This window comes from Ananas comosus, linkage group 1 (genome assembly GCF_001540865.1).
Source record: "Ananas comosus cultivar F153 linkage group 1, ASM154086v1, whole genome shotgun sequence".
Classification (NCBI taxonomy): Eukaryota; Viridiplantae; Streptophyta; class Magnoliopsida; order Poales; family Bromeliaceae; genus Ananas; species Ananas comosus.
In genome coordinates this window covers 15,041,357-15,066,439 of record NC_033621.1, presented here as the reverse complement: position 1 = coordinate 15,066,439, position 25,083 = coordinate 15,041,357, and the positions used below count along the sequence as shown (strand labels likewise).

At 39.0% G+C, this 25,083-nt stretch overlaps 1 protein-coding gene across 1 annotated transcript; it reads left to right on the top strand.

The window, feature by feature from the left end:
- On the top strand, window positions 6,619–24,698 carry LOC109706587 (momilactone A synthase-like). The gene is made up of 3 exons (XM_020227527.1): window positions 6,619–6,809; window positions 7,739–7,998; window positions 24,057–24,698. The coding sequence occupies exons 1-3, from the start codon at window positions 6,772–6,774 to the stop codon at window positions 24,590–24,592; spliced, it is 834 nt and encodes a 277-aa protein (XP_020083116.1). The 5' UTR covers window positions 6,619–6,771; the 3' UTR covers window positions 24,593–24,698.

The window sequence follows — 25,083 nt, the reverse complement described above, 5'->3', positions numbered from 1 at the left end:
AAATCCAAATGCGATGAAATTTTATAGAAATTCTTTTCACTATTTAGAGTAAGATCAGTATATTTGATCTGAATTTAAATCTTTATCATCATGTTCTTATGAGATTTTTATTTCAGCCGTTCAATTTAGACTATATTTGATAGGTAAATTAATATTGAAAAATTATGAAATTTAGTTTCTAAATACTTTCAATAGTGTAGTTCTATATATAGGTATAGTAATAGTATATATATATAAAATTTTATTTATAAATATGTATTTATTTATTATATATATAATTTTATTTATAAATATATATTTATTTATTATATATAGTATTTTATTTGTATATAGATATATTATTATATAATAATTTATTATATAATTTACTATTTATTCTTATAAAATGTAAAATATATAAATAAATGTTAAATAATTAGACTACTGGTATTAGATATAAATATTAATTTTACAATATTGAGCATTCATATATAAATTATAAGTAAAAAAATAAAAAAATTGATGCAGCTTAAGTTAATTTTATATTTGACAAAAATTAATTACAAGAATCACAAACAATAATTTCTCTTCTCATTCACTAACTATTGGGAAACTACGATACCTACTAAAATTATTTCACTAACTAATGGAGGATTACTATACCTACTAAAATTTTTTCATGTACTTATTGCACCATTTAAATTCTGAAACTAATTTTTATAACTAATTTTTAAAATTAAATTTTAAAATAACTACCCGTAGTATCGCGCGGGTCCTTTAGCTAGTAGACTAATAATGCATCACCATCTAGTCAAAATTGCTATATTGGTTGCCAATAAATCATTGAAAAATAAAATCTCGATTTTTTTTACGGTGTATAGTATATAATAAGCCTAATCATAATTTAGGGAAGGGAATGAATGATTTAATTACTCAAGAAATAATGTGTAGTGATGTCGACTATAAGTAACTGTTTGGTCCAATTATATTCCTACGTTAGTCACAAAATCTTTACTAGAGAATTTGAAAAACAAAAAACTTGAAATTTTTGCCATAGTAAAAATATTTCTCTAAACTTTAATGATTAGGAAGAAATTTTAGAAAGCAACGATTCCTTTCTTCCTGTAATGATATTTGTCCATTAAATAAATTTGAAAAACAAAAATCCCTCTAAACAAGGGACTTAGAGAAGACCCTAATATTTCCCACAATTTGAAGAATGTAAAATCTCCTTCTCTGCTTGTTTGGTAATTGTCTTTTACCATAATTCAAAGAGTTTTCCGTAAAAATTGTATGATTTTCTTCTTCTTCTTTTTTTTCCCAGCTGCACAGTTTGGTCTTTTTATATTTAATAGTAACTAACCACATTCATCCAGATTGAAGATCATACTGAATCCAAAAGACATTTTCTGTTCTATCACAAATCTCGAATTTGCATTTGCTTTTAACTGGGATATGACACATGCCAGGTGTTCAATGTCATTCCCCATCATATTTTAGCTCCAAATGTCCACATTCTTAATCTGCAAAACCACCTATTATTCAGCAAAGAAACAATGTGATGCGAACCCTAGTCCGTTATTACAATCTACTGTTGATCGCTCCAGAACCTAATAGATAGTTCTCTCAAGCATATTCAAAGCAAATTTTAAGCATCAAAATGGAAAATGGCCACCAAATCGCAAACCTACAATTAGCTACAGAGGAGAACCAATTGTTATCAACCTAAATCATCTAATTTCATCAAAAGTCACAAAAAATACATAGAATTTCTCAAAGTATCGCTGGATCGAGACCAACACCGATCTAAGAATCACCAACTACGTTCCCGAAACGCGAGTACTGTGGAGAGGGTGGGCTGCGGAGAGGGTAGAGATTAGAGAGAAAGGAGGGAGGCTCAGAGGAAGGGGGGAAAAGAATAGAAGGGCTGCGTGAGTGGTGGAGCCCGAAAAGTAGAGTTTTAATTTTAGGAGAAAATTTTAAATTTTATTTTTACCCTACTTTTTTTGGGGTATAGTTTAACTATACCCTAATTAGTTGGTATGTTTTTAAATCATCCAAACATTTTTTAGGAAATTTTTTTTACATCTATAGTATTGTTATACTATACTCCAAAAAAATGAGCATCCAAACAGGACCTAAATAATGAAAAAAGTCTCTCAGATTTTGTATTGGCCATTCAAAAATTTGATTTTGTGTGAAGCATCTCACTACAGTATAAAAATGATAATGATTGACATTGCTGAGACTCGACTGGATAAGCACAACAAAAATATTTTTTTAAGTAATTTTATTCTTAGTAAAATTGTCCAAAATATTTGATATACTATACCCAACCTAAACCCTACCTGGACCTGAACCGGATTCGATAAAAATGGATAGTATACAGGTAAAAAAATTACCCATTAAAGTTTCGGATATGGGTCCGAATATTTTATACCCATACCCGATTTGGACCCGATCCGAACCCAACTTTTAAATGGATAGGGTTCGAAATTGTTTTCAAATCCGGACCCGGACCCGGACTCGATGAAATATTCGATAGTAAATAAAAAATATTTGAACTTTTGAAGTTGATACATCAATTTTAATAGGACTTATAGATGAGAGGTCTCTAAGGCTTCATTTGGTTCGAATATAAGTAAGAACTGTCTATTTCAGGAATAGGTATATGTTCAGGTATAAACAAGAATTAGACAAATTTTACATTTTGTTGAAAATTGAGTTATTTTCGGGAATAAGAAAAATAGCATTTGAATTTTGGATAAATAAGATGGAATAAGAAGAGTATTAGGAAGTTATAAATAGAAAATAGTGATATTGCCCCTTATATTATATTTGAATTTAAATTTTTAAATTTTAAATTTAAATATATAACTTTTAAATTTTATAAATTCAAAATTTAAATTTCAATTTTTAAATCTCAAATTTGAAAATCCAATTTTCTAAACTTTAAATTTTAAATTTAAGATTAAATTTAAATTTAAAATTCTAAAATATCAAATTTTAAATTTAATTTAAAATATCAATTTAAAATTTAAATTTTAAAATTTAAAATTTAGAATTTAAAATTATAAAATTTTTATTTAATTTTTTTAAAAATTAAATAAGGATGAGAACAGTTGTTGCCACCCTTATTCCAAGGGAACCCCACCTCTAACGGGTTATATACCGTTATGGGTGGGGTTAGCAATCTCCAGCCCCAAAAATCTCATTTGCAGATAAGGGCGGATAACCCCTTATCCCCCTAATCCCCATTTGGGGATAAGGGGATAACCCCTTATCTTTCCTAATCTCCCAACCAAATGCTATGTAAGTGTTTTCATCCTAGTAAAACACTGAAATTCTAATCGCTCTTTTACTCTTTTCTTTTTTCTAATTTTTTTACTCTTTGTTTTTTATTTTTATTTTTTTTCATTTTCTTCTAAGAGTTTTTTATGAAACAATATTTCCATCATCATCATCAGCGATATTAATACGTGGCACAAATAAGTTTTATTTTCAAATCCATTTTCCAATCATAGTCAACAACCTAGTTTTTTTTTTATGATATTCTATTTAGTAAATTTTATAATTCCGCTTTATTTTTTTTCTCTTTTTTTGAATGTTAGTACATAATATTAGTAATTACTACAACTTATATTCCCTTTTTATCTATAATATGGTATCATAATTTTTTTATTTTTTATATTTACATAAGAAATTGTTTTGAATTTTAGGCTTTTAATCAGTCAATATAATGGCCGAAACAAGCTCTGTCCAGACAATTTAATAAAGTCTATAAAAATATATATGTATACGGTACCCGTACCTGATTTAGACACGACGCGCACCCGGTCTTGAATGGATAGTCGCTATCCAGACCCGCTCAAATAGACCCGATGGGTATATTAGTAACTTAAGTATCAAGATCCAGATCTGACCCGAAGTTAATTGGATAAGGTATTTTTTTTCTAATCATTTTTTTTTAGAGTACGGATACAGTATATCAACTATCCAGATCCGACCCAGTCCACGAACACCTATAATTCGTAGAGATTATTTGACCGTGTTGTTTATTCATGTAATGGTTTTAGAAAAGCAACTCACTAAATTTTCCAACAGCTTTATTAGTAATTAATTGTAAATTTTGTTCTCCGAGTTTTTTTTAAGGGAAAAAAATTATCATTTTAGATTTTTGCTACAATTTAAAGTTGGTATTAGAGCTTAGAAATAGGTCGTTGGGATCTAGAAACCCTAGGCTTGGTAGACCTTAGGAAGTCAAGACACGATAGGCATGATTTATTGTGAAAGTCGGCGATTGAGTTGTATAACTCCCCCTAGAGTGGAGGGAGTGATTGAAGGAGTGTCAGTTTCTGTCAAGGAAATTATGTCGACTGCAGACGGCATAATTTCGAGGAGGAACAGAGGCAGCCTTCTAGACTTACGCTTGATTGGGTCGAGAGTTGATTGTGCTTTGTTTCTGACTCTTGTTTTTGGTTTCAGGTAGCCATGTATCGACGCTGAGGTCGACCACCGACGCGGGATCGTTCCGCATCATCAGAGATGCCAGAGCAGGCGGGACCGAGTGCACCCCCTGATCTGAGAGAGCAATTGGCTGCATTGACTGAGGTGACCCGACAGCAAGGAGTGTTACTCCAGCGGATGTGTGAGACTTTTACTCAACAGCCAAGTGCAGCCCCCAAAGCGTCAGAGCAGCAGGCGCCACCTCCGACTACTCCAATGGCCGCAGCAGCCACAGCTGTACCCCCACCAACGACGGTTCCTACAGCACCAGTTGCACCTCCTGGGGAGGCGTCCCAGATGTCAGAGGCTGAGCAGGAGCGGATGGCCGAGAGGCTCACTCGTTTTTGTCGGTTTGATCCGCCGCACTTCGATAGCAGTCGCATCAAGCCCTGGGTTGTAGAAGGTTGGGTGAGTGCGATAGAGAAGCTGTTCGAGAATTTGTTTATACCAGAGTCCGTTTTCGCGTCTATTTCGCGCCAAAATGATTCCGACTCGTCCCGACACTCTACAGATATGTCGACAAATCACTGATGCTGTAGTCAGTCAACCAGCTAAGCCCCAGAGACACTACAATAACCATGGAAACAATTTTAACCACTAATGCATTATCATCCATCCAATCGTGCAATGGACATTTAAGCTTATCCCTTTTGGATTACTTAAAAGAAAAGGATCTTGATATTCACTAGCATTAGAGACAAATTGGGTTTTTTTTTCCACATAAGAGATAAATAATTGCACAAGGAACCCATATTTATTTGGAAGAATTTCTAAATGGACCATGCAGAGAACACTAAAAGCTAAATGCATGTGCTTGGACCAAGTTGGTGCTTGCACTTAATAATTGAGTTCTTTTTTTCTTTTATTTTTTTTTGTTAAATAATAATTGGGTTTAGATCATGTGACCATTCACTACGTGGGCAACTTTTACCAGTCAAAGGAGACGAGAAGGACACTCCCTCACCACTTATTATACTTGTGAATATTGTTCTGGTACTATTGTGGTTGTTAAGAATATTAGCCCCACAAATTTTTATTTGTATATAATGTGAAAGAATTTTTTTTTTTTTTTTTTCCTCTGATACCAATTTAAGCTTTTGAGTAGGTTCGAGTCCTTAACATGCATGGTGTTAGAGCTTGGTTCATATAATATAATTTAATTTGATTCTTTTAATGTGATTTTCAACAGCCAAGTCATTCTGACTAGATTTTCTGATCTTATTTTGTTATCTATTTGTATGATCAAACTAAATTCACGCAACATGCCAGGCGGATCTAGAGTGCATATGTCAAAAAATGTGCCAAGAAAATTACACCCATATTGGTGAGAAGTAGCTATCTTAATCAGTGTATATAATAAAACTTTTTAACTATTGAGCAATTTAATAATGTTAAAACTATGCACTAGGAAAATTTGAAATCTTAACTTTGGCCTATATTAAGCTTAGTGGGCAATTAGAGTGGATTTAATTTTTTTTTTTGGAGTTTCTAATTTGCTTAGATTTAATAATAATCATGATAATGACAACAATGCAACTCTATCTTTAAAAAGATGATATTTAATGCAACTGTAATTGCAGCAGGGGTTTTAATGAGGGAAAATGATACATAAAAATGTGATGCCATGTGTATCTCAAAATATATTTTATAATTGCTTCATTGATTTCCAACTTTTTTTATCCTCTTTTATTTTGATTTTTTTTTTTCTTTTTACAGCCAGATCTCCGTGCCAATCTCTTCGTTTTATTACAATTAGATCACAGGCATAAAAAGAACAATTAAAATTAACGAAATGCGTTATGTCAATACAGCAACAGTACCAACTAAAGCTTCTACCTGACTTTTTCATAGACCAATGTAAAAAAAAATATGAAAAAGTTGAGAACTAGTTTTGCAAATAAAATTTTAATTTTAATTAATTTTAAACTAAAAAATCTAAAATTAAAATTAAAATTAAAATTTGAATTTAAAGCTATATTGCTACAATGCACATTCTCTCCTCCAATTACTTTACCAGTTTACCCTAGCCATTTAATTTCTCCATCCTTGGAGTAATTCAAGATCTTTAAAAAAAAAAAAAAAAATGATTATTTTTATTTGGTGATATTGTCCAAATGGTTTTATATTAAGAGAACTAGGAATCTTCCACCTAAAGATGCTCAAAAAGTCGGCTGTTAGTCAACTATAACAAAAACCTCCTCCCCTCTATATACTACCAATTTAAGCTTCACAATAAATTCTTCAAGAAAGGTGAATCAAGAAGAAGAAATCTCAGCATCATAAGCCATGGAGAGCTGCTCTGATTTGCCTGCAACAGCGAGAAAGTAAGTGTTTCATATATTAGAGCTTCACTATTCTTTAATAATTTGCTCTGCTTCTCTGGTTTCTTAATTTTGTTAATGGCTTAGCAATTATTGGTCTTATGTTAACTTTTGTTTCTATGTTTAAGTTAACGCACTTCTTAAACGAGACTAATCTTGGAATTAGCAATTCTCCATAGTTACAACATGATCGAGAAATATTAGAGCTATTAAGCATAATTTAGTGAAGAATAAGGTGCGAACCATAGTTCTTAAGGACTATAAAATTATATTTAGTAATAGAAGATCCATTAAGATCCTTTTCTCTTGTTCGTTATAGACTCTGATTACTTCTCCTTCATCATATAGTTAAATTTCTTTTTCTTTCAAAGCGAACAAATGTTTTGTTTCCAAATTATTTTTGTTCAAATTTTTTAATTAAGTTTACAAAATTGATGACAGTCAAATATGTACCTATGAACTGATGATTAGCAAGAGTACTTAGTCCTGTAATCTGATGCTAGAAAGATTAATTGCCTAATATTTGCTGTTCGTTGAAACCCTTTAGTCACAATTACGAGACTAAAATGCTTAGGACAATAATGTTGAATATATATATTCCTGAGCTCGTTTCCTCTTAGATCCATATTGTAGATTACACAGTTCTATGAAGCTATAGCTTGGATCCCAACTTCAGCATCTAATGGATTAATTTTTCGTATTAATTACACTCTAACGGCTTTAATTACTTAAATCCCCACCTCTGACAAATAGAACTTATTTGGTGTTGTTATTATTATAATTTCTTGTATCTGGAGTTGGTACCTCTAATTAACAAGTTTGTATTTACGTACATCTGATTATAGCTAGCATCATAAGAATATTAGCTAGTCCCAAATTTTGAGCAATTGTAACCTGCATGCGGTCTAACACTAGCTAGTTCGAAAGCATAGGCTGGAAGGCAAGGTGGCCGTCATCACGGGAGGCGCCAGCGGCATCGGCGAGTGCACAGCCAGGCTCTTCTGCCGGCACGGGGCCAAGGTGGTCATCGCTGACATCCAAGACGAGCTCGGGAAGTCGGTCTGCGATGAGCTCGGCCCTGCTGCTGCATCCTTCGTCCACTGTGATGTCACTAACGAGGACGACGTTAGCAACGCCGTGGACCACGCTGTCGCAAAGTTCGGAAAGCTCGATATCATGTTCAACAATGCTGGTATACATACTATCTGCATAGACTTTTCTTCATAGGTATATATTCCACACTATAACAAAATATGTTTTAGACGAGGTGTCACTGTTAGAAAATCGCGTACGGTAAAAACGCAGCGGAAAAAGAAATCAAACAAATTTGATTTTGAAAACTCTCGAGATCAAATCTCAAAAACCACGCAATTAGGATCCATCATGTTTTAAGATTAAAGAAGAAAAACAAGATCGAATCTTTACCTTTTTCGCGGATAGATCTTCCCTTCAATTTGATGATCGTGGAATTCGGTTCTCTTGAAGCCGCACACGTGTCCGGCCTCTATAGGTATCCACACGAGGTTCTTGATTTGATCGATGTCCTCACCGGGGTGCTAGCTCCCTTACAAAAGGACGTCTTTCTTGCTAGAAGATGGAAGAGAGAAGAGGGGATAGATGACGGCTAGGGTTTTTTAAAAACTCCCGTATATTATATATAGGAATATAATCCTATTCCTAATAATATAATGACAATTAAGGATAAGTATAAATCTAGATTTAAATTTATCTTTTCCTTAATTGGTTAGATCGATCAAATCCTAATTTGATTCGACTTGAATTTTATATTAATTTAATCTTATCAAATTAATAATGCAATATTTGCACATAAGTCCTCTTATAATTTACTAACTATTAGTAAGTCCTCTCTTGTAACATTTACACCTTAATACCACTAATTTATAACAATTACAAATTAGTCCAATTATCAACATATTGACAATTAGGTCCTCCGACGATTCAATAATCGCGATCTAGCTATCAGATCAATCACAACCTCTTATGTGTGTGACCCCATAGGTTCTATTCTATCTGGTAGTGAGATATATTTTGATCACTATCAACAATATCACTGAAACTCCTTTCAATGGATCGGAACAATTCCAACTCAGCCCAATGAGAATTATCGATCATCTAGATAATTCTCATGAGTCTCACAATCCACCAGTGACGCCTAGCAGCATGTAGTGGCATTCCAGTAGAATGGAATACTGAACCTCTTGGTGCAGTTACCGTGTGATACAATCCTTCTATCATGAGTCCCGACTAGACGGAGGTTATGGAATAACTCGTCAAACCCCATCGTCTGTCATATGTTAAATTTATTCGACTCGAGTTTCTAATATCGGAAACCCTTTTCCGCTATTTATTCTGCCCTGGCCAAGGTCTTCTAAACTCGGTCTCATAAATCACATAGGACTAACACCCCTATCTACCAAGGGAGATAGATTCCATCTAAGTGCGCACCCTATTCCTACAATGAACCTACTGCAGCCAACATGCACCGCAAGGACCCGAATGGCTAGGGACCAAGTGTATGTACAGTCAAACTACAGTAACCTCATTGTGAATAGCCGAGGCACCGCAGGTCAAAGGACCAGTCACACTACTGCAACAATTGAGTAAGTCACTGACGAGTGAGTAGACATCCAAGTGACTTCTCGCGTTGGTCACGCTCGGTACCCTTGTTCTCTAACAACCACCTGCATATTCGCTTCAATGTCCCCACACTGTCGACTCGAAACTCGTCTATCCTGAAAGGGAAGCGACCTATACATCAATCTCATCGGATCAATCACCATCCCCGTGATGATCCATTGATCGGGAGCATTTAGGAATTAATCACCAATGACACATGTCTCAAATTCTCAACACTTGAGAATATATGTCATCATCTTATTAATTCCTTGGACGATTCATGGACACATACACAACATGAATGGAAATAAAAACCCAAAGTTTTCATAATATTTTAAAATCAAATACAAAATTATGTCCTAGAAAGAATACATGTGTCGGCCTGGTTGGCTTCTAGGGCATACATCTAACAGTCACGCCCCGAGACCTGGCATAGGCCTGCCCGGTGTGCGCCCAGACCCGCCATATGCCTGCACATATAAGGCGTCTACAACAAAAGAGATATGAAAGTAAGAAGAAATAAAGTTATTAGAGATATCAGAGCTACTAACAGCTAACAACTAACAACAAGGAGAGAAAGGGGAAAGTGAACTACTAAACAAAAAGATAAAGTTAGTACAAGAGTCATCACAACAGTACTACAAAAAGGGCGGTCTCTATACAAGGTACAAGTCTCATCCTCTCCCAAAAGAAAACAAAGAAGAGGTGGACCACCTATCGAATGTCCCTCACTTATAAGCTAGCTCGTGGCGATTCCCTTTTCTCAGTCCCTAGCCTCGCACGTAGTAGAAGGCTCTGAAATAAAACAAGAAACAGAGGGCGTGAGAACTATAATTTATAGTTCCTAGTGAGTAATTACTGACCTCAGCTCAATGCACCACTAGGCCCCAAAAGAAAAGGGTAAGTCCAAAAATCAACAATAATAATAAATGGATTGCATTTACAAAAGTATAAATGAAATGCTAAGCTACTATGTCGCAAATAAACATGATGTCAATGTGTTGTACATTTATATTATCACAACGGAATATGTCCAAGCATGACTAATATGTCCCAACATAACGAGCAAGTAGGTATCATGATCAAATATATCAGTATATGTTGAATATGCTCTATCATGACAGCCAAGTATACTATGATGCAACAAATAAGACTATCATGAATACTACATGTCCCAACATTATGCTATAAGCATGTCAAAGAGATCAAACTACTAAGCCTGTCTAGTAGTGATTGTCATTTTTCGGTTTAATATCATTGTTTAATCATGTTCTAGGACCTACATAAGTGTAATCCAGCTTGTGCTACCTAAGTGTCGGTGGTAGCTCCAGTATTCCCACTCTAGGATGAGTCTATCCCTCCCGACCGCGTAGGTTTCTCAATACCGTACGAGCGAGCATAAGTCGCGTAGGCCAACTCCGGAGTGCCAGCTTGTAGGGAGCGACCCTCACAAGCATGTGAGAATGAGCACAAATGGCAAGCAAGCGTAGTCAACGTCTCAAAAGTCAAATCAACATGTTTCTAACATGGTAAAGGTCACTAGCATCTCAAAGATCTAGTTCAATATCTCAAAGTGATGTTCCAACACTCACTATACTTAGTGCCTCTTTATGACACTTAAGCTTGTTATAAGTTAAACACATTTCATAATCTATGTTCCATTCATGACATTAGTACTAGGTTCTCATTTAACCCGAGCTCAATACCCTTTATGACATTAGCCCAATCACTCTCAAGTAGTACAAGTTCCCAAGCCTCTTAAGGCTAATTAAAGTCCCTTATGTCTCAATTAGGTATAGGTTCAAATGCATGAAACAATGCTCAATTTCATTATAAGAAATATGGTCTCAAGTCCAACATAAGAATGCCCAATGCTAGCGCAAGCTTCACATGCAACTCTCTCTCTACTATATAGAGGTCTGAAAATTTATTATACATGACATAGGGATGTTAAGCATTCTAAAATTCATAATAAATACATTTAACATGATATGCGTGAATTTCCACTTTACGAAACATAAATCACCAAATATGAGAATTTCTCATATTGTAGGCTAGGTCAAACCCACCGAAACTTGCGTAACCCTTCGTAAGCTCCAACGAAGGTGCCCACTAGTCTCTTAGTACCCTAGAGGCACAAGAACAAATGTTAAACGAACCTTACGATCAACTACAAGCTCAAACATTAATCTACTAAGCAAAAGGGCCAAAATCTCACCTATAGTGTAGAAATCCCTTTCCAAAGCTCAAATGGAAGCTAGATCCCTTCCAAAGCGACCTAAACCAAGATTCTAATCCAATTAGATTAGCTCAAAAAGCCCTTAATCAAAAAGCCCCAAATAAACCCTAGATTTTCCATTCTGGGGTTTCATCTCCCAAAATCCATCAAAACTAAGTCTAGAGGGGAGAAATGGGCTACTAACCTTTTTAGAAGCTCCAATCCAAGCTCCAAGAGTGAAGATCTCTTCTTTAGCAAGCTCCAAGTCCAAGCCTCCAAGCACCCAAGGGAAGAAGAGAGGGAGAGAAAGATGCCCCAAGTCCTCTTGTTGGTCTTCTTCTTCTCCTTCCTTCCTTCTTCTCATTCTCCTTCTTCTTCTCCTTTTCTATCTAAGGTGTAGGGAGAGTTGGGAGAAGAGAAATGAGGGAGAGAGAAGGTGGAGTGGCCATAAAAGCCCTAATGCAACAATATCCACCTAGGCCATCCAACAAAGCAACCCGTGCACTGCCCGGGCCTGGGTAGTTTTCAGACTAAGGGACCGGTCTACCCGACCTGGGACCGGTCTATCAGCCTGCCTCGAAAATCCAACGTTCAGGAACCGGTCTCTCCTCGCATGGGACCGGTCTCTCCCCACGTAGTCGCGCTCGGGGACCGGTCTCATGCGCCAGGGACCGGTTGCCTCGCAGACTGTTGCAACATTGTTCCGAGAGGACCAGTCTCTCCCACCAGGGACCTGTCCCCGAAAGTGAAAACTCTCAGGACAATACTAAAACTCCAGAAATCGAACTTTTAGGTCGGAATACCATCTACAACCTTCCACCAAATGTGGAAAAGTTCGGAATCCATATCAAACACTCGAACCTCGCAATTTGCACAAGTTCAGTGTGTTACATTCACCCCTTCTAAAAAGAAGTTTCGTCCGCAAAACTCAAAGCAACTACAAACCTCAAGACTCTATCTGAAAAAGATGGGCGTAGCGCTCCTGCAGTGCGCTCTCCAACTCCGAAGTGGCCTCGCGCTCCTCGTGTTTGCTCCAAAGCACCTCACGTAGGGAATCTCTCAATTCCTCAATCTCTTTATCTCGCGAGCCAAAATCCTCAAAGGTTGCTCTTCAAAGCTCAAATCATCTCTCAGCTCCAATGGCATCGCTTCAAGTACATGAGCTGGATCATGGATGTACTTCCGAAGTACCGATACATGAAAGACGTTGTGCACGCCCGATAGGTTCGGTGGTAGAGCAAGTCGATACACTACCGGACCTATACGTTCTAAGATCTTATACGGTCCAATAAAACGGGGGCTCAACTTTCCCCGAATCCTAAATTTCTTGATCCATCTAGTCGGCGAGACCTTCAAGAACACATGGTCTCAAACTGGGAACTCTAAATCTCGCCATCGTCGATCAGCGTAGCTCCTTTGTCTACTCTGTGTCGTCAAAAGTCGCTCCCGAGCAATTCGAACCTTGTCCTCAGCTTCCTGGAGCACATCTGGGCCTAAAGCCAATCTCTCGCCAACTTCACTCCAATGAAGTGGCGATCTACACTTCCGTCCATAAAGTGCTTCGAAGGGCGCCATCTTGATGCTTACTTGATAACTATTGTTATAAACAAATTCCGCCATCGGTAGATGCTGCGACCATCCTCCCTGGAAGTCTATCACACATACCCGGAGTATATCCTCTAAAGTCTGTATAGTGCGCTCTGACTGCCCGTCACTCTGAGGGTGAAAAGCTGTACTGAAATCCAGTCGAGTGCCTAGGGCGTCCTGTAGACTCCTCCAAAAGTGAGACACAAACCGGGTGTCTCGATCAGATACTATCGAAGTAGGCACTCCGTGAAGTCGCACAATCTCATCAAGGCACACTTGTGCGAGCTTCTTCCTGGTCCAAGTAGTATGAATAGGTATGAGTGCGCCGACTTCGTCAACCTATCCACGATCACCCAAATAGCATAATGCCCGGCTTGTGAGCGGGGCAATCCTGTCACGAAGTTCATGGTGATCCTCTCCCATTTCCACACTGGGATAGGTAAGCTCTGCAATTTTTCTGCGGGGACTCGGTGCTCAGCTTTCACCTGTTGGCAAGTTAAACATCTAGCAACAAACTCACCAACATCCTTTTTCATCCCGGGCCACCAATAAAGCAATTTTAAGTTCTTATACATCTTGGTGCCTCCCGGATGTATAGCATAGGGTGCTCGGTGTGCTTCTTGAAGAATTTTCTCTTTAAGTGCTGATTCCGCCGGTATACAAATCCGTCCGCCGAAACGCATCAATCCATCACCGTCCTCAGTGAAATCATCGGTACAACCTCCAATCATTTTATCTCTAATTTTCTGCAACTCCGCATCGTGAGTTTGCTTTTCCTTGATTCGATCCAAGAGTGTAGGTTGCACCGTCAAGGTCATCAATCTCAAAGGTGTATCAAGAGCCACCACCTCCAACTCCAACCGCTTCATCTGCTCGATCAACGGCGGTTGAGTAGCAACAAGTATCGCTATGTTTTCTGTCGATTTCCTACTTAGCGTATCCGCCACCACGTTAGCCTTGCTCGGGTGGTAGAGGATCGTCAAATCATAATCCTTGAATAGCTCCAACCATCTGAGCTGCCTCAAGTTCAACTCCTTCTGAGTGAATAGATACTTTAAGCTCTTGTGATCCATATATACTTCGCATCGCTCGCCGTATAAATAATGGCGCCATAGTTTCAAGGCGAAGACTACGGCTGCGAACTCCAAATGGTGAGTAGGGTAATTCCTTTCATAATCCTTCAGTTGGCGAGATGCATACGCGATCACTTTCCCATCCTGTATGAAGACACAGCCCAATCCATTAAAGGAAGCATCACTGTAGATCACATACCCTGCTCCAGCAATCGGCAAGGTTAGAATCGGGGCGGTAGTCAATCTCTGCTTTAATGCTTGAAAGCTTCTTTCACACGCATCATTCCAAATAAACTTGGTGCCTTTATGCATGAGCCTCGTGAGGGGAGTAGATAACTTTGCGAATCCCTCGACAAACTGTCGGTAGTAGCTGGCCAAGCTAATAAAACTCCGTATCTCGGTAACACTCATCGGCCTCGGCCAATCCCTGATAGCCTCAATCTTCCTCGGATCCACGGCTATACCCGATCCGGAAATCAAATAGCCCAAATACGCCACCTCTCTAAGCCAAAATTCACACTTCTTCAGTTTGGCAAAGAGTTTCTTTTCTCGAAGCACTTGAAGTACAAGTCTTAAATGTTCCTCATGATCCGCATCACTTTGGGAATAGACCAAAATGTCGTTGATGAACACTACGACGAATCTGTCTAAATAAGGCTTAAACACACGGTTCATTAAATCCATAAAAGCTGCCGGGGCATTAGTGAGCCCAAACGGCATAACCGTAAACTCGTAATGTCCATACCGTGTTCTAAAGCCGTCTTCGACACATCATCGGGTGCAATCTTCAACTGGTGGTACCCCGACTGCAAGTCGATCTTGGAGTACACACTTGATCGCTGAAGCTGATCAACAGATCGTCGATCCTCAGTAACGGGTACTTGTTCTTGATCGTGACTTTATTAAGTTCACGATAGTCCACACATAAGTGAAGTGACCCGTTCTTCTTCCTGACAAACAAGACCGGTGCTCCCCAAGGTGACACACTCGGTCGCACAAAACCCTTATCCAAGAGATCTTGCAACTGTGCCTTCAGCTCCTTCAGTTCCGCCGGTGCCATCCTATAGGGCGCTTTTGAGATTGGAGTAGTCCCGGGGACGAGATCTACCACAAACTCAATCTCCCTATCCCGTGGCATGCCTGGTAGCTCCGCTGGAAACACATCTCCAAACTCCCACACTACGGGGATGTCCTCAATCCTAGGGGCGTCATCCTCACCCCGCAACACCACAGTAGCCAAATAGGCTACGCAGCCTCTGCTGATCAACTGTCTAGCTCGGGAGGAGCTAATCGTCATCGCAAATAGCGAACTCTGGCATCCTCGGTACACGACCTCCGCCTGCCCCGGCTCTTTGAACGTTACCGTTCGATTCTTGCAATCGATAGTGGCGTAGTACTTGGTTAGCCAATCCATGCCCAAAACCACGTCAAACTCTCCTAGTTTGCGCAATGCAAATAGATCCGCGGGCATGATCCAATCTTCGACCCGAACAGGGCAACTGGGGGAAATCTCTCTAATATCCAAGGGGTGATCGTGAACAACAACACGTCTCGGATGCAACAAAGATGTTAGCGGGATGCCATGCAACTCGGCAAACAGCCGGTCTATAAATGAATGCGATGCACCGGTATCAAATAATGCTCGTACTCGAATACCATAAAGTAAAATGATACCTGCAACTACATTCTCGGCCGCCGCCGCCTCCTCTGTCTGGGCTACGTACATGCGCCCGCTCAGGGCCTGCCGTGACCCCTCTAACTGACGCTGCACAGGTGGCCGCCCAGCCTGCTGGTGTATAGAAGGTGTCCTCTGGCTGGGACCCGGTAAAGCTGGTGCAGATGCCGACGATGGCGCTGGCGATGGACCCCTCGGACAGTCCGACTGGAAGTGGCCTTCCTGGCCACACAGGTAGCACCTGCCCTGACTGCATGAATACTGCCGTGGGTAATGAGGACCACAACAGATCACGCAGCGCGGAGCCTGGCGACGATCGGGTCCTCTTCGCTGAGTAGACGAGCCACGTCCTCGCGACTGGCTCCGGCTCCTGGGATGCCTCCGCGGCCTCTGTGAGTGCGTCTGGCTCGCACCCTCAGCCGCAGGCCTCTTGCCCTTCCCTTTATCCGAGCCCTCGCGACGCTCCTAAAGATCTGCCGCTCTTGCCTCCACAATGAGCGCGCGGTTCACAACCTCCCGGTAGGTTTGGAGGTTGGAAGACTGCACCAACCGAAAGATTGAAGGCCGCAATCCACGCTAAAAAATATGGGCATTGTCCTCGTCGCCGCGCACTACGAAGGATACACAGTGGAGTAGCCGGGAAAACTCCCTCTTGTACTGGGCCACTGTCCGCTTCTCCTAGCGCAAGCTGCGCAGGTCCTGCTCCATCTTTCTCTTGACGCTGGTAGGAAAGTAGTGCGCCAGAAGAAGCTCCTTGAACCTCGTCCAAGAAATCGCTGCCAAATCAATGTTGGGGTTGTCCTGGATATCCAACCATCAACGATAGGCCTCGCCGTCCAAGTGATGTGTGGCGAGCCAAACTCTATCTCTTTCCTCAACAAAGGTATCTCAAAAAAACTTCTCCATGTGCATCAACCACTTCTCAACAATCCAGTGGTCGACCTTCTCACCGTCAAAGATCCTCGGACTGCACTTTTTGAACTCGCTGAGGCGATCCATGAGCCGATCCCGCTCGGCTCCCTCGGCCATCATAGGGAAAGCTGCCCTCGCCGCAGGTATCTGAACCGGTGGTGCTGCAACCACTTCCTCCCAAGGTGCGGTCTCGGGCGCCACACGCGAAGAACTGGGCGCGGGGGATTGCGCCCTCGGCGCAACGTTCACAACGGGCGCTGGTGGCGTGGAAACCTGAGTCCCCTAGAAGCTGCCGCCTGTTGTAGCAAGAGATCCTCCAGGTGCTTCATCCGCGCCTCCTGCTGCTATGCCACCTCGGCCTGTCGCTGAGCGGCCGCCGCCTGCTGCGCTACAAGATCAGTGAGGACCGCAAGCTGGGACCTCAAGTCGCGGACCTCGTTAGATCCGGAAGTAGCGGAGGTCTTGACCTCCTCGAGGTGTGCCATATCATCCGCTCCGACAGATTGGAAGCGTGTAATCGGCATCGCCACTACAATATCATAAAAGCATAAGTTAGTAACCCACGCTATCACATCCCCGCTCAAAGCAACCAAACCCCAAATCATGCGAAAGTAAGGAAGTATTCTTCACTACTAACTTCCGATGTTACGTTGTCGGCCGCCAACGTAACCCTCCGTGAAGTTAGAAGCCAAATACCTCGATCAAACCCCAACTTTTTAGAGTTATCAGGATACCCAATAATGATACTTTCGCTCAAAACTCAAATAGATCTCGTCTCTCACGAGCCTATTTCCTATCGTCCAACCGGCCTAAGGTTTGCTAGGTCCACTAAGACTCAACCCTAGGCTCTGATACCAAATTAATCTATCACGCCCCGGGACCCGGCATAGGCCGCCCGGTGCGGGCCCAGACCCGCCATATGCCTGCACATATAAAGTGTCTACAACAAAAGAGATATAGAAGTAAGAAGAAATAAAGTTACTAGAGATATCAGAGCTACTAACAGCTAACAACTAACAACAAGGAGAGAAAGGGGAAAGTAAACTACTAAACAAAAAGATAAAGTTAGTATAAGAGTCATCACAACAGTATTACAAAAAGGGTGGTCACTATACAAGGTACAACTCTCATCCTCTCCCAAAAGAAAATAAAGGAGAGGTGGACCACCTATTGAATGTCCCTCGCTCACAAGCTAGCTCGTGGCGATTCCCTTTCCTCGGTCTCTAGCCTCGCCCGGAGTGGAAGGCTCTGAAATAAAACAAGAAACAGAGGGCGTGAGAACTATAATTTATAGTTCCCAGTGAGCAATTACTGACCTCAGCTCAATGCACCACTAGGCCCCAAAAGAAAAGGGTAAGTCCAAAAAGCAACAATAATAATAAATGGATTGCATTTATGAAAGCATAAATGAAATGCTAAGCTACTATGTTGCAAATAAACATGATGTCAATGTGTTGTACATTTACATTATCACAACGGAGTATGTCCAAGCATGACTAATATGTCCCAACATAACGAGCAAGTAGGTATCATGATCTAATATATCAGTATATGTTGAATATGCTCTATCATGGCAGCCAAGTATACTATGATGCAACAAATAAGACTATCATGAATACTACATGTCCCAACACTATATTATAAGCATGTCGAAGAGATTAAACTACTAAGCCTGTCTAGTAGTGATTGTCATTTCCAGGTTTAATATCATTGTTTAATCATGTTCTAGGACCTACATAAGTGTAGTCCAGCTTGTGCCACCTAAGTGTTAGTGATAGCTCCAGCATTCCCACTCTAGGAATGAGTCTATCCCTCCGGACCCCGTAGGTTTCTCGATACCGCACGAGCGAGCATAAGTCGTGTAGGCCAACTCCGGAGTGCCGGCTTGTAGGGAGCGACCCTCACAAGTATGTGCGAATGAGCACAAATGGCAAGCAAGCGTAGTCAACGTCTCAAAAGTCTAATCATCATGTCTCTAACATGGTAATGGTCACTAGCATCTCAAAGATCTAGTTCAATATCTCAAAGTGATGTTCCAACACTCACTATGCTTAGTGCCTCTTTATGACACTTAAGCTTGTTATAAGTTAAACATATTTCATAATCTATGTTCCATTCATGACATTAGTACTAGGTTCTTATTTAACTTGAGCTCAATGCCCCTTTATGACATTAGCCCAATCACTCTCAAGTAGTACAAGTCCCCAAGCCTCTTAAGGCTTATTAAAGTCTCTTATGTCTCAATTAGGTATAAGTTCAAATGCATGAAGCAATGCTCAATTTCATTATAAGAAATATGGTCCTGAGCCCAACATCAGAATGCCCAATGCTAGCGCAAGCTTCACATGCAACTCTCTATCTACTATATAGAGGTCCGAAAATTCATTATACATGATATAGGGATGTTAAGTCTTCTAAAATTCATAATAAATACATTTAACATGAATATACATGAATTTTCACTTTACGAAATATAAATCACCAAATATGAGAATTTCTCATATTGTAGGCTAGGTCAAACCCACCGAAACTTGCGCAACCCTTCGTAAGCTCCAACGAAGGTGCCCACTAGCCTCTTAGTACCCTAGAGGCACAAGAACAAAGGTTAAACGAACCTTACGATCAACTACAAGCTCAAACATTAATCTACTAAGCAAAAGGGCCAAAATCTCACCTATAGTGTAGAAATCCCTTTCCAGAGCTCAAATGAAAGCTAGATTCCTTCCAAAGCAACCTAAACCAAGGTTCTAATCCAATTAGATTAGCTCAAAAAGCCCTTAATCAAAAAGCCCGAAATAAACCCTAGATTTTTCATTTTAGGGTTCCATCTCCCAAAAACCATCAAAACTAAGTCTAGAGGGGAGAAATGGGCAACTAACCTCTTTAGAAGCTCCAATCCAAGCTCCAAGAGTGAAGATCTCCTCTTTAGCAAGCTCCAAGTCCAAGCCTTCAAGCACCCAAGGGAAGAAGAGAGGGAGAGAAAGATGCCCTAAGTCCTCTTGTTGGTCTTTTTCTTCTCCTTCCTTCCTTCTTCTCCTTATCCTTCTTCTTCTCCTTCTCTATCTAAGGTGTAGGGAGAGTTGGGAGAAGAGAAATGAGGGAGAGAGAAGGTGGAGTGGCCATAAAAGCCCTCTAATGCAACAATATCCACCTAGGCTCTCCAACAAAGCAACCTATGCACTGCCTGGGTCTGGGCAGTTTTTGGACTGAGGGACCGGTCTCCCCGACCTGGGACCGGTCTCTCAGCCTGCCCCGAAAATCCAACGTTCGGGAACCGCTGTCTCCTCGCATGGGACCGGTCTCTCCCCGCGTAGTCGCGCTCGGGGACCGGTCTCATGCGCCAGGGACCGGTTGCCTCGCAGACTGCTGCAACACTGTTCCGAGCGGACTGGTCTCTCCCACTAGGGACCGGTCCCCGAGAGTGAAAACTCTCAGGATAATGCCAAAACTCCAGAAATCGAACTTTTAGGTTAGAATACAATCTACGACCTTCCACCAAATGTGGAAAAGTTCAGAATCCATATCAAACACTCGAACCTCGCAATTTGTATAGGTCCAGTGTGTTACACGAGGCTTTTTAGACAATTAACCAAACGCTATATCTATATATAGAAGCGATATCCAAATCATACTGATGAAAAATAATGAATTATAATATATCTCTAAACCTAATTAGATTGAAAATAATCAAATAATTAGACTAAAAGTAGAAAAATAGAGGCTGAAACAACTGAATTTAGATTCATACGGTTGGAAAATCTTTATGATCTTTTATTACAATATTTTTTAAAAATAATTCGAAAGATTAATTTCAGGTTTAGAAAAATTCTAAAAAAGAAAATAAATAACAAGTACAGTAAAGAAAAAGTTTAGATAAGACCTGTGGATCGAGACGTGCAGAGTATTGTCCTAAAAGCGAAATTGCCCCTCTACATGCGAGGCTTTATGGCAATTACTTCCAGCGATAGAACGACCACGTTCCACCCCGTTGGTACTATTTCAAGGTGGCGCAAGATGAACTTAACAAGCTTCAGATCTAGTAAAGAAAGCTCGGCAAAAATCGGCGCAAAAGATCAATGACGAAAAAGTAGGAAAAGACTAGATAGGGTTTAGGTATGCTCGGATTCTTCATTATGGATAAGGATTAGAATTAGGATTAAGATAAAGATAAAATCGAAAAAATTCGGATTAGGATAAAGATAAAATCGAAAAAATAAAAGTAAAATAAAACGGGTGTATGGACCACGCGTGCCATCGCTCGCCCAGCCGAGCTCGACTCGTGCTCGTACCGCGCATGTGTTTAAATGAGAGTATAACTCTTATTTTCTTCCAAACAACTAGCTTGAGAATAAAGTAATATATATATACCAACAATACCTCTTTAGTTTTCAATGTGAGACAAAACCTCACACATAAAAATTTTAGTTGGGTTCTGAAGCAAAGCCCATTAATAATTATTAGGCTCCCAAGAGACCTAATAAGTTTTAAATCACAAAAATCCAATAAAATCCAACACATACTAGGCCGGAACTAGCTTACTGTTTGATGTGTAGTTCCCAAAAGGCGTTTTCTGAATTATGATTGTGCACTGAAATCGGATATTCAAGCGAAAAGTTATAACTGTTCAAAGGTTTCTCTTGCCAATTATAAAAGTTATCAAACTCAGCAAAATTTTCGATTTAGTTATTCCATAAACTCTAACGCTAAATTGATTACATAAGTTTTTTTTATTCATTTCTCTGTTTTGAAATATATATATACTAGTTAAGGAACCCGTGCAATGCAGTGGGTAAATAATTTAGATTCAAACTTTAAATTCAAATTTAAAATTATAATTTCTGGTTAGTTAAAAATTTTACTTTTACTTTTAATTTTAATTTTAATTTTAATGTTTTTATTTTTAAGGACTAAAGTGAAAAAAAATATAAAGTTTAGGAATAAAAATTGACATGCGAAATAAAATCAAGTAGGTGCTCATATGAAAAATTTATTAATTTTAATATCTTTTTTAACGACTAGGATGTAATTATAATGAAATCAGTTTGGAAACTCAATTGGGAAAAAAAAATATTTAGGGGCCAAAATGAAAAAAAAAGTGATAGTGCAATAAATCATGTACGTGGGCCTCACATCTCTCCAAAATAAGAAGAGGCGTCCATTAAGGTTGCTAATTCATGTATTTTATTTTATTTTATTATTTTATTTATATTTTATTTTATAGATTAGAAAAAAAAATATTGAAAATCAGAATTAAAAATGGTACAAAGTTGAGGACCAACGGTGCAATAAATCATGTTTGCGGGCCTCAAATCTCTTCAAAATAAGAAAAGACTTTCTTTAAAGTTGCTAATTCATGTGTTTATATATATATAGTTTATTTTATAGATTTGAAAAAAAATGTTAGGTACCGAAATTAAAAAGTTGCAAAGTTGGAGACCAATAGTGTAATTAATCAAAGGGGCAATTACTTATATACTCCTGAAAAGTTTCCGACTTTCCGATTTACCCCTCTTAGAAGGGTAATATTGAAAATACCCTTCATACGTTCCAACCTATTTCTAATATACCCCTAGGGGTGCGTTTGGTTCAAGTTATCTTGGCAGAATTACAGCCAATCCTGCCAGGATTACCGTGTTTGGTTCATACGCTATGTAATCTAGTCGTTAATGTAGCATTACAAATCGAGCAGGATTATACCGAAAATATTAATGAGAGGGGGTCGTGTATCTTGCATTACTGAAAATCGATAATACTACATATTATGTAAAATGACAATTTTATCTTCTAACTCTCGAAACCCTTTCAATACATTATTTTAAAACTTTTAATTTTTAATTTTTAATTCTTAAATTTAAATTTTTAAATTTTAAATTTTAAATTTTTAAACTTCAAATTTAAATTTAAATTTTAGATTTTAAATTATAAGTTTTAAATTTAAAATTTAAAATTTAAAATTTAAAATTTTCTAAATTTTAAATTTCAAATTTTAAAATACAAATTTTAATTTTAAATTCTGAATTTTAAATTTAGATTTTAATTTTTTATTTTATATATATTTATATTTATATTTTAGATTTTAAATTTAGAAATTTCATATTTATATTTTAAATTAAAATATTAAATTTATATTTTTGTTAAAATTTAAAATTTAAAATTTAAAAAAATAAATTATTTAAAATAAAATTTGGCAAAAAAATATTGTTTGTAAATAGTAAAAAAAGTTTACGAAATATGACTAAGGTGCCATTTTGGAATAGGCTATATTTTATTGTCTAGATTACAAAATTTTATAGACAGAACCAAACATAGTAATACTGTAAACACTGCAATCCAGCATTACATTACTGTATTAAACCAAATCTATTAATTCAGCATCAGTAGTAATCTCATTTAGAAATTCAAGATATCTGGATATAGCGAAATACTCTATAATATTACATAACTCGAACCAAATGCGCCCTAGAGTTAAAATCTGTTAATTAACTCTGTTATCTCTGTAAAATTACTATTTTGCCCTTTCAAATATACCCTTCCACCATCACTGACTTTCTTATTTGCCCTTAAAGTTTAGGGCACAAAAAGTATTTTTACTTTTGGTCTTTTCCAATATACCCCCCTCTACCGTCATCAACATTTCTTATTTGCCCTTAAGTTAAGGGCAAAATTGACATTTTAATTTTTTTTAACTGTGATAGATGTTTAACTCATATTTAACCCAAGTTAACTCTGCGGGGGTATTTTGCAATAATGGTGAAATATATGAGGAATATTTTAGAAAGAAAAAAAAAAAGAGGATAAATTGGATATTTTCAAACGAATGGAGGTACATAGGCAATTTTCCTTAATCAAAATAAAGAAAGGACTCCGAATTGCCAATTTATGTATTTTTATATTTTATTTTATAGATTTGAAAAAAATTGTTGAGAATGGAAATAAAAATGGTGCAAACTTAGAGACCAATGGTACAATTAATTATGTATGTACGTGGGCCCACATTTCTTCAAAATATTATCAATTTAAGATATATATATATATCTTCCCGCGCATTGTGGCATTGTGTGCAATTAATGAATGAATGAATGAATTAGTATTAATATATATATATATATATATATATATGTGCGCGTGGCGCATGCGCTTGGTTACAGGAATCGGCGGGGCGCCGACCCACAACATCCTGAAGTGCTCAAAATCGGACTTCGAGCGCGTGCTGGCCGTGAACGCGGTGGGGCCCTTCCTGGGGACGAAGCACGCGGCGCGCGTGATGATCCCGGCGCGGCGCGGGGCCATCATCGCGACGTCGAGCCTCGCGGGCGTGGTGAGCGGCGCGGCGTCGCACGCCTACACGTGCGCGAAGAGCGCCGTGGCCGCGCTGACGCGGAACGCGGCGGCCGAGCTGGGGCGCCACGGCGTGCGCGTGAACTGCGTCTCCCCCGCCGCGCTCGCCACGCCGCTCGCCGAGCGCTACGTCGGCCTCCGGGGCGCGGACTTCGAGGCCGCCATGGAGTCCGCCGCCGTCCTGAAGGGCGTGCGCCTGCGGCCGGACGACGTCGCCAACGCGGTGCTCTTCCTGGCCAGCGACGACGCCCGCTTCGTCAGCGGCCTTAATCTCGTCATCGACGGCGCCTTCTCCGTCGTCAACCCCTCCTTCGACCTCTTCAACGACGGCGAAAATCCGGCTTAATTAATTAATTAATTAATTATCAGACTGCTACTAGCTTTGCTGGTACCGATCGAGTGCTATTCCATCTCTCATCAGTCGGCTCTCGAGCCTAGTTTGGATTCTTTTACCAAAGAGTGTCCGCATGCATGCCTAATTACTTTCTCTTTTCCTCCCATGCTATAAAATAATAATCTTTTAACTCTAATAAAAAAATATGCAGATTTGATGGTTGTCGTCATTTCGCAAGAGTTTTGAATTTCTGGAAGCCCCCGTTGAAATGTAAAAACATGTGTATTTGGACACCATATATATATATATATATATATATATATATATATATATATATTTTCAAGCTACGTCGTCTTTCAACCCATATATATACTTATATCATTTGAACTTCGTTTTAACTATAATGTATGTATTTTAAAAATAAATATGGAAGTTTATACTTTGCTATCATAGATATATAAAGTTCCAAAGCTTTTGATTTTGAGCAATGTTAATGGCACACC

What these genes read in the sequence shown, in the direction of transcription:
- LOC109706587 (XM_020227527.1), top strand. Translation starts at nt 6,772, where the DNA reads ATGGAGAGCTGCTCTGATTTGCCTGCAACAGCGAGAAA. An exon ending in TTGCCTGCAACAGCGAGAAA is followed by an intron (nt 6,810 to 7,738) that starts GTAAGTGTTTCA and finishes TCGAAAGCATAG; the next exon opens with GCTGGAAGGCAAGGTGGCCG. An exon ending in TATCATGTTCAACAATGCTG is followed by an intron (nt 7,999 to 24,056) that starts GTATACATACTA and finishes GCTTGGTTACAG; the next exon opens with GAATCGGCGGGGCGCCGACC.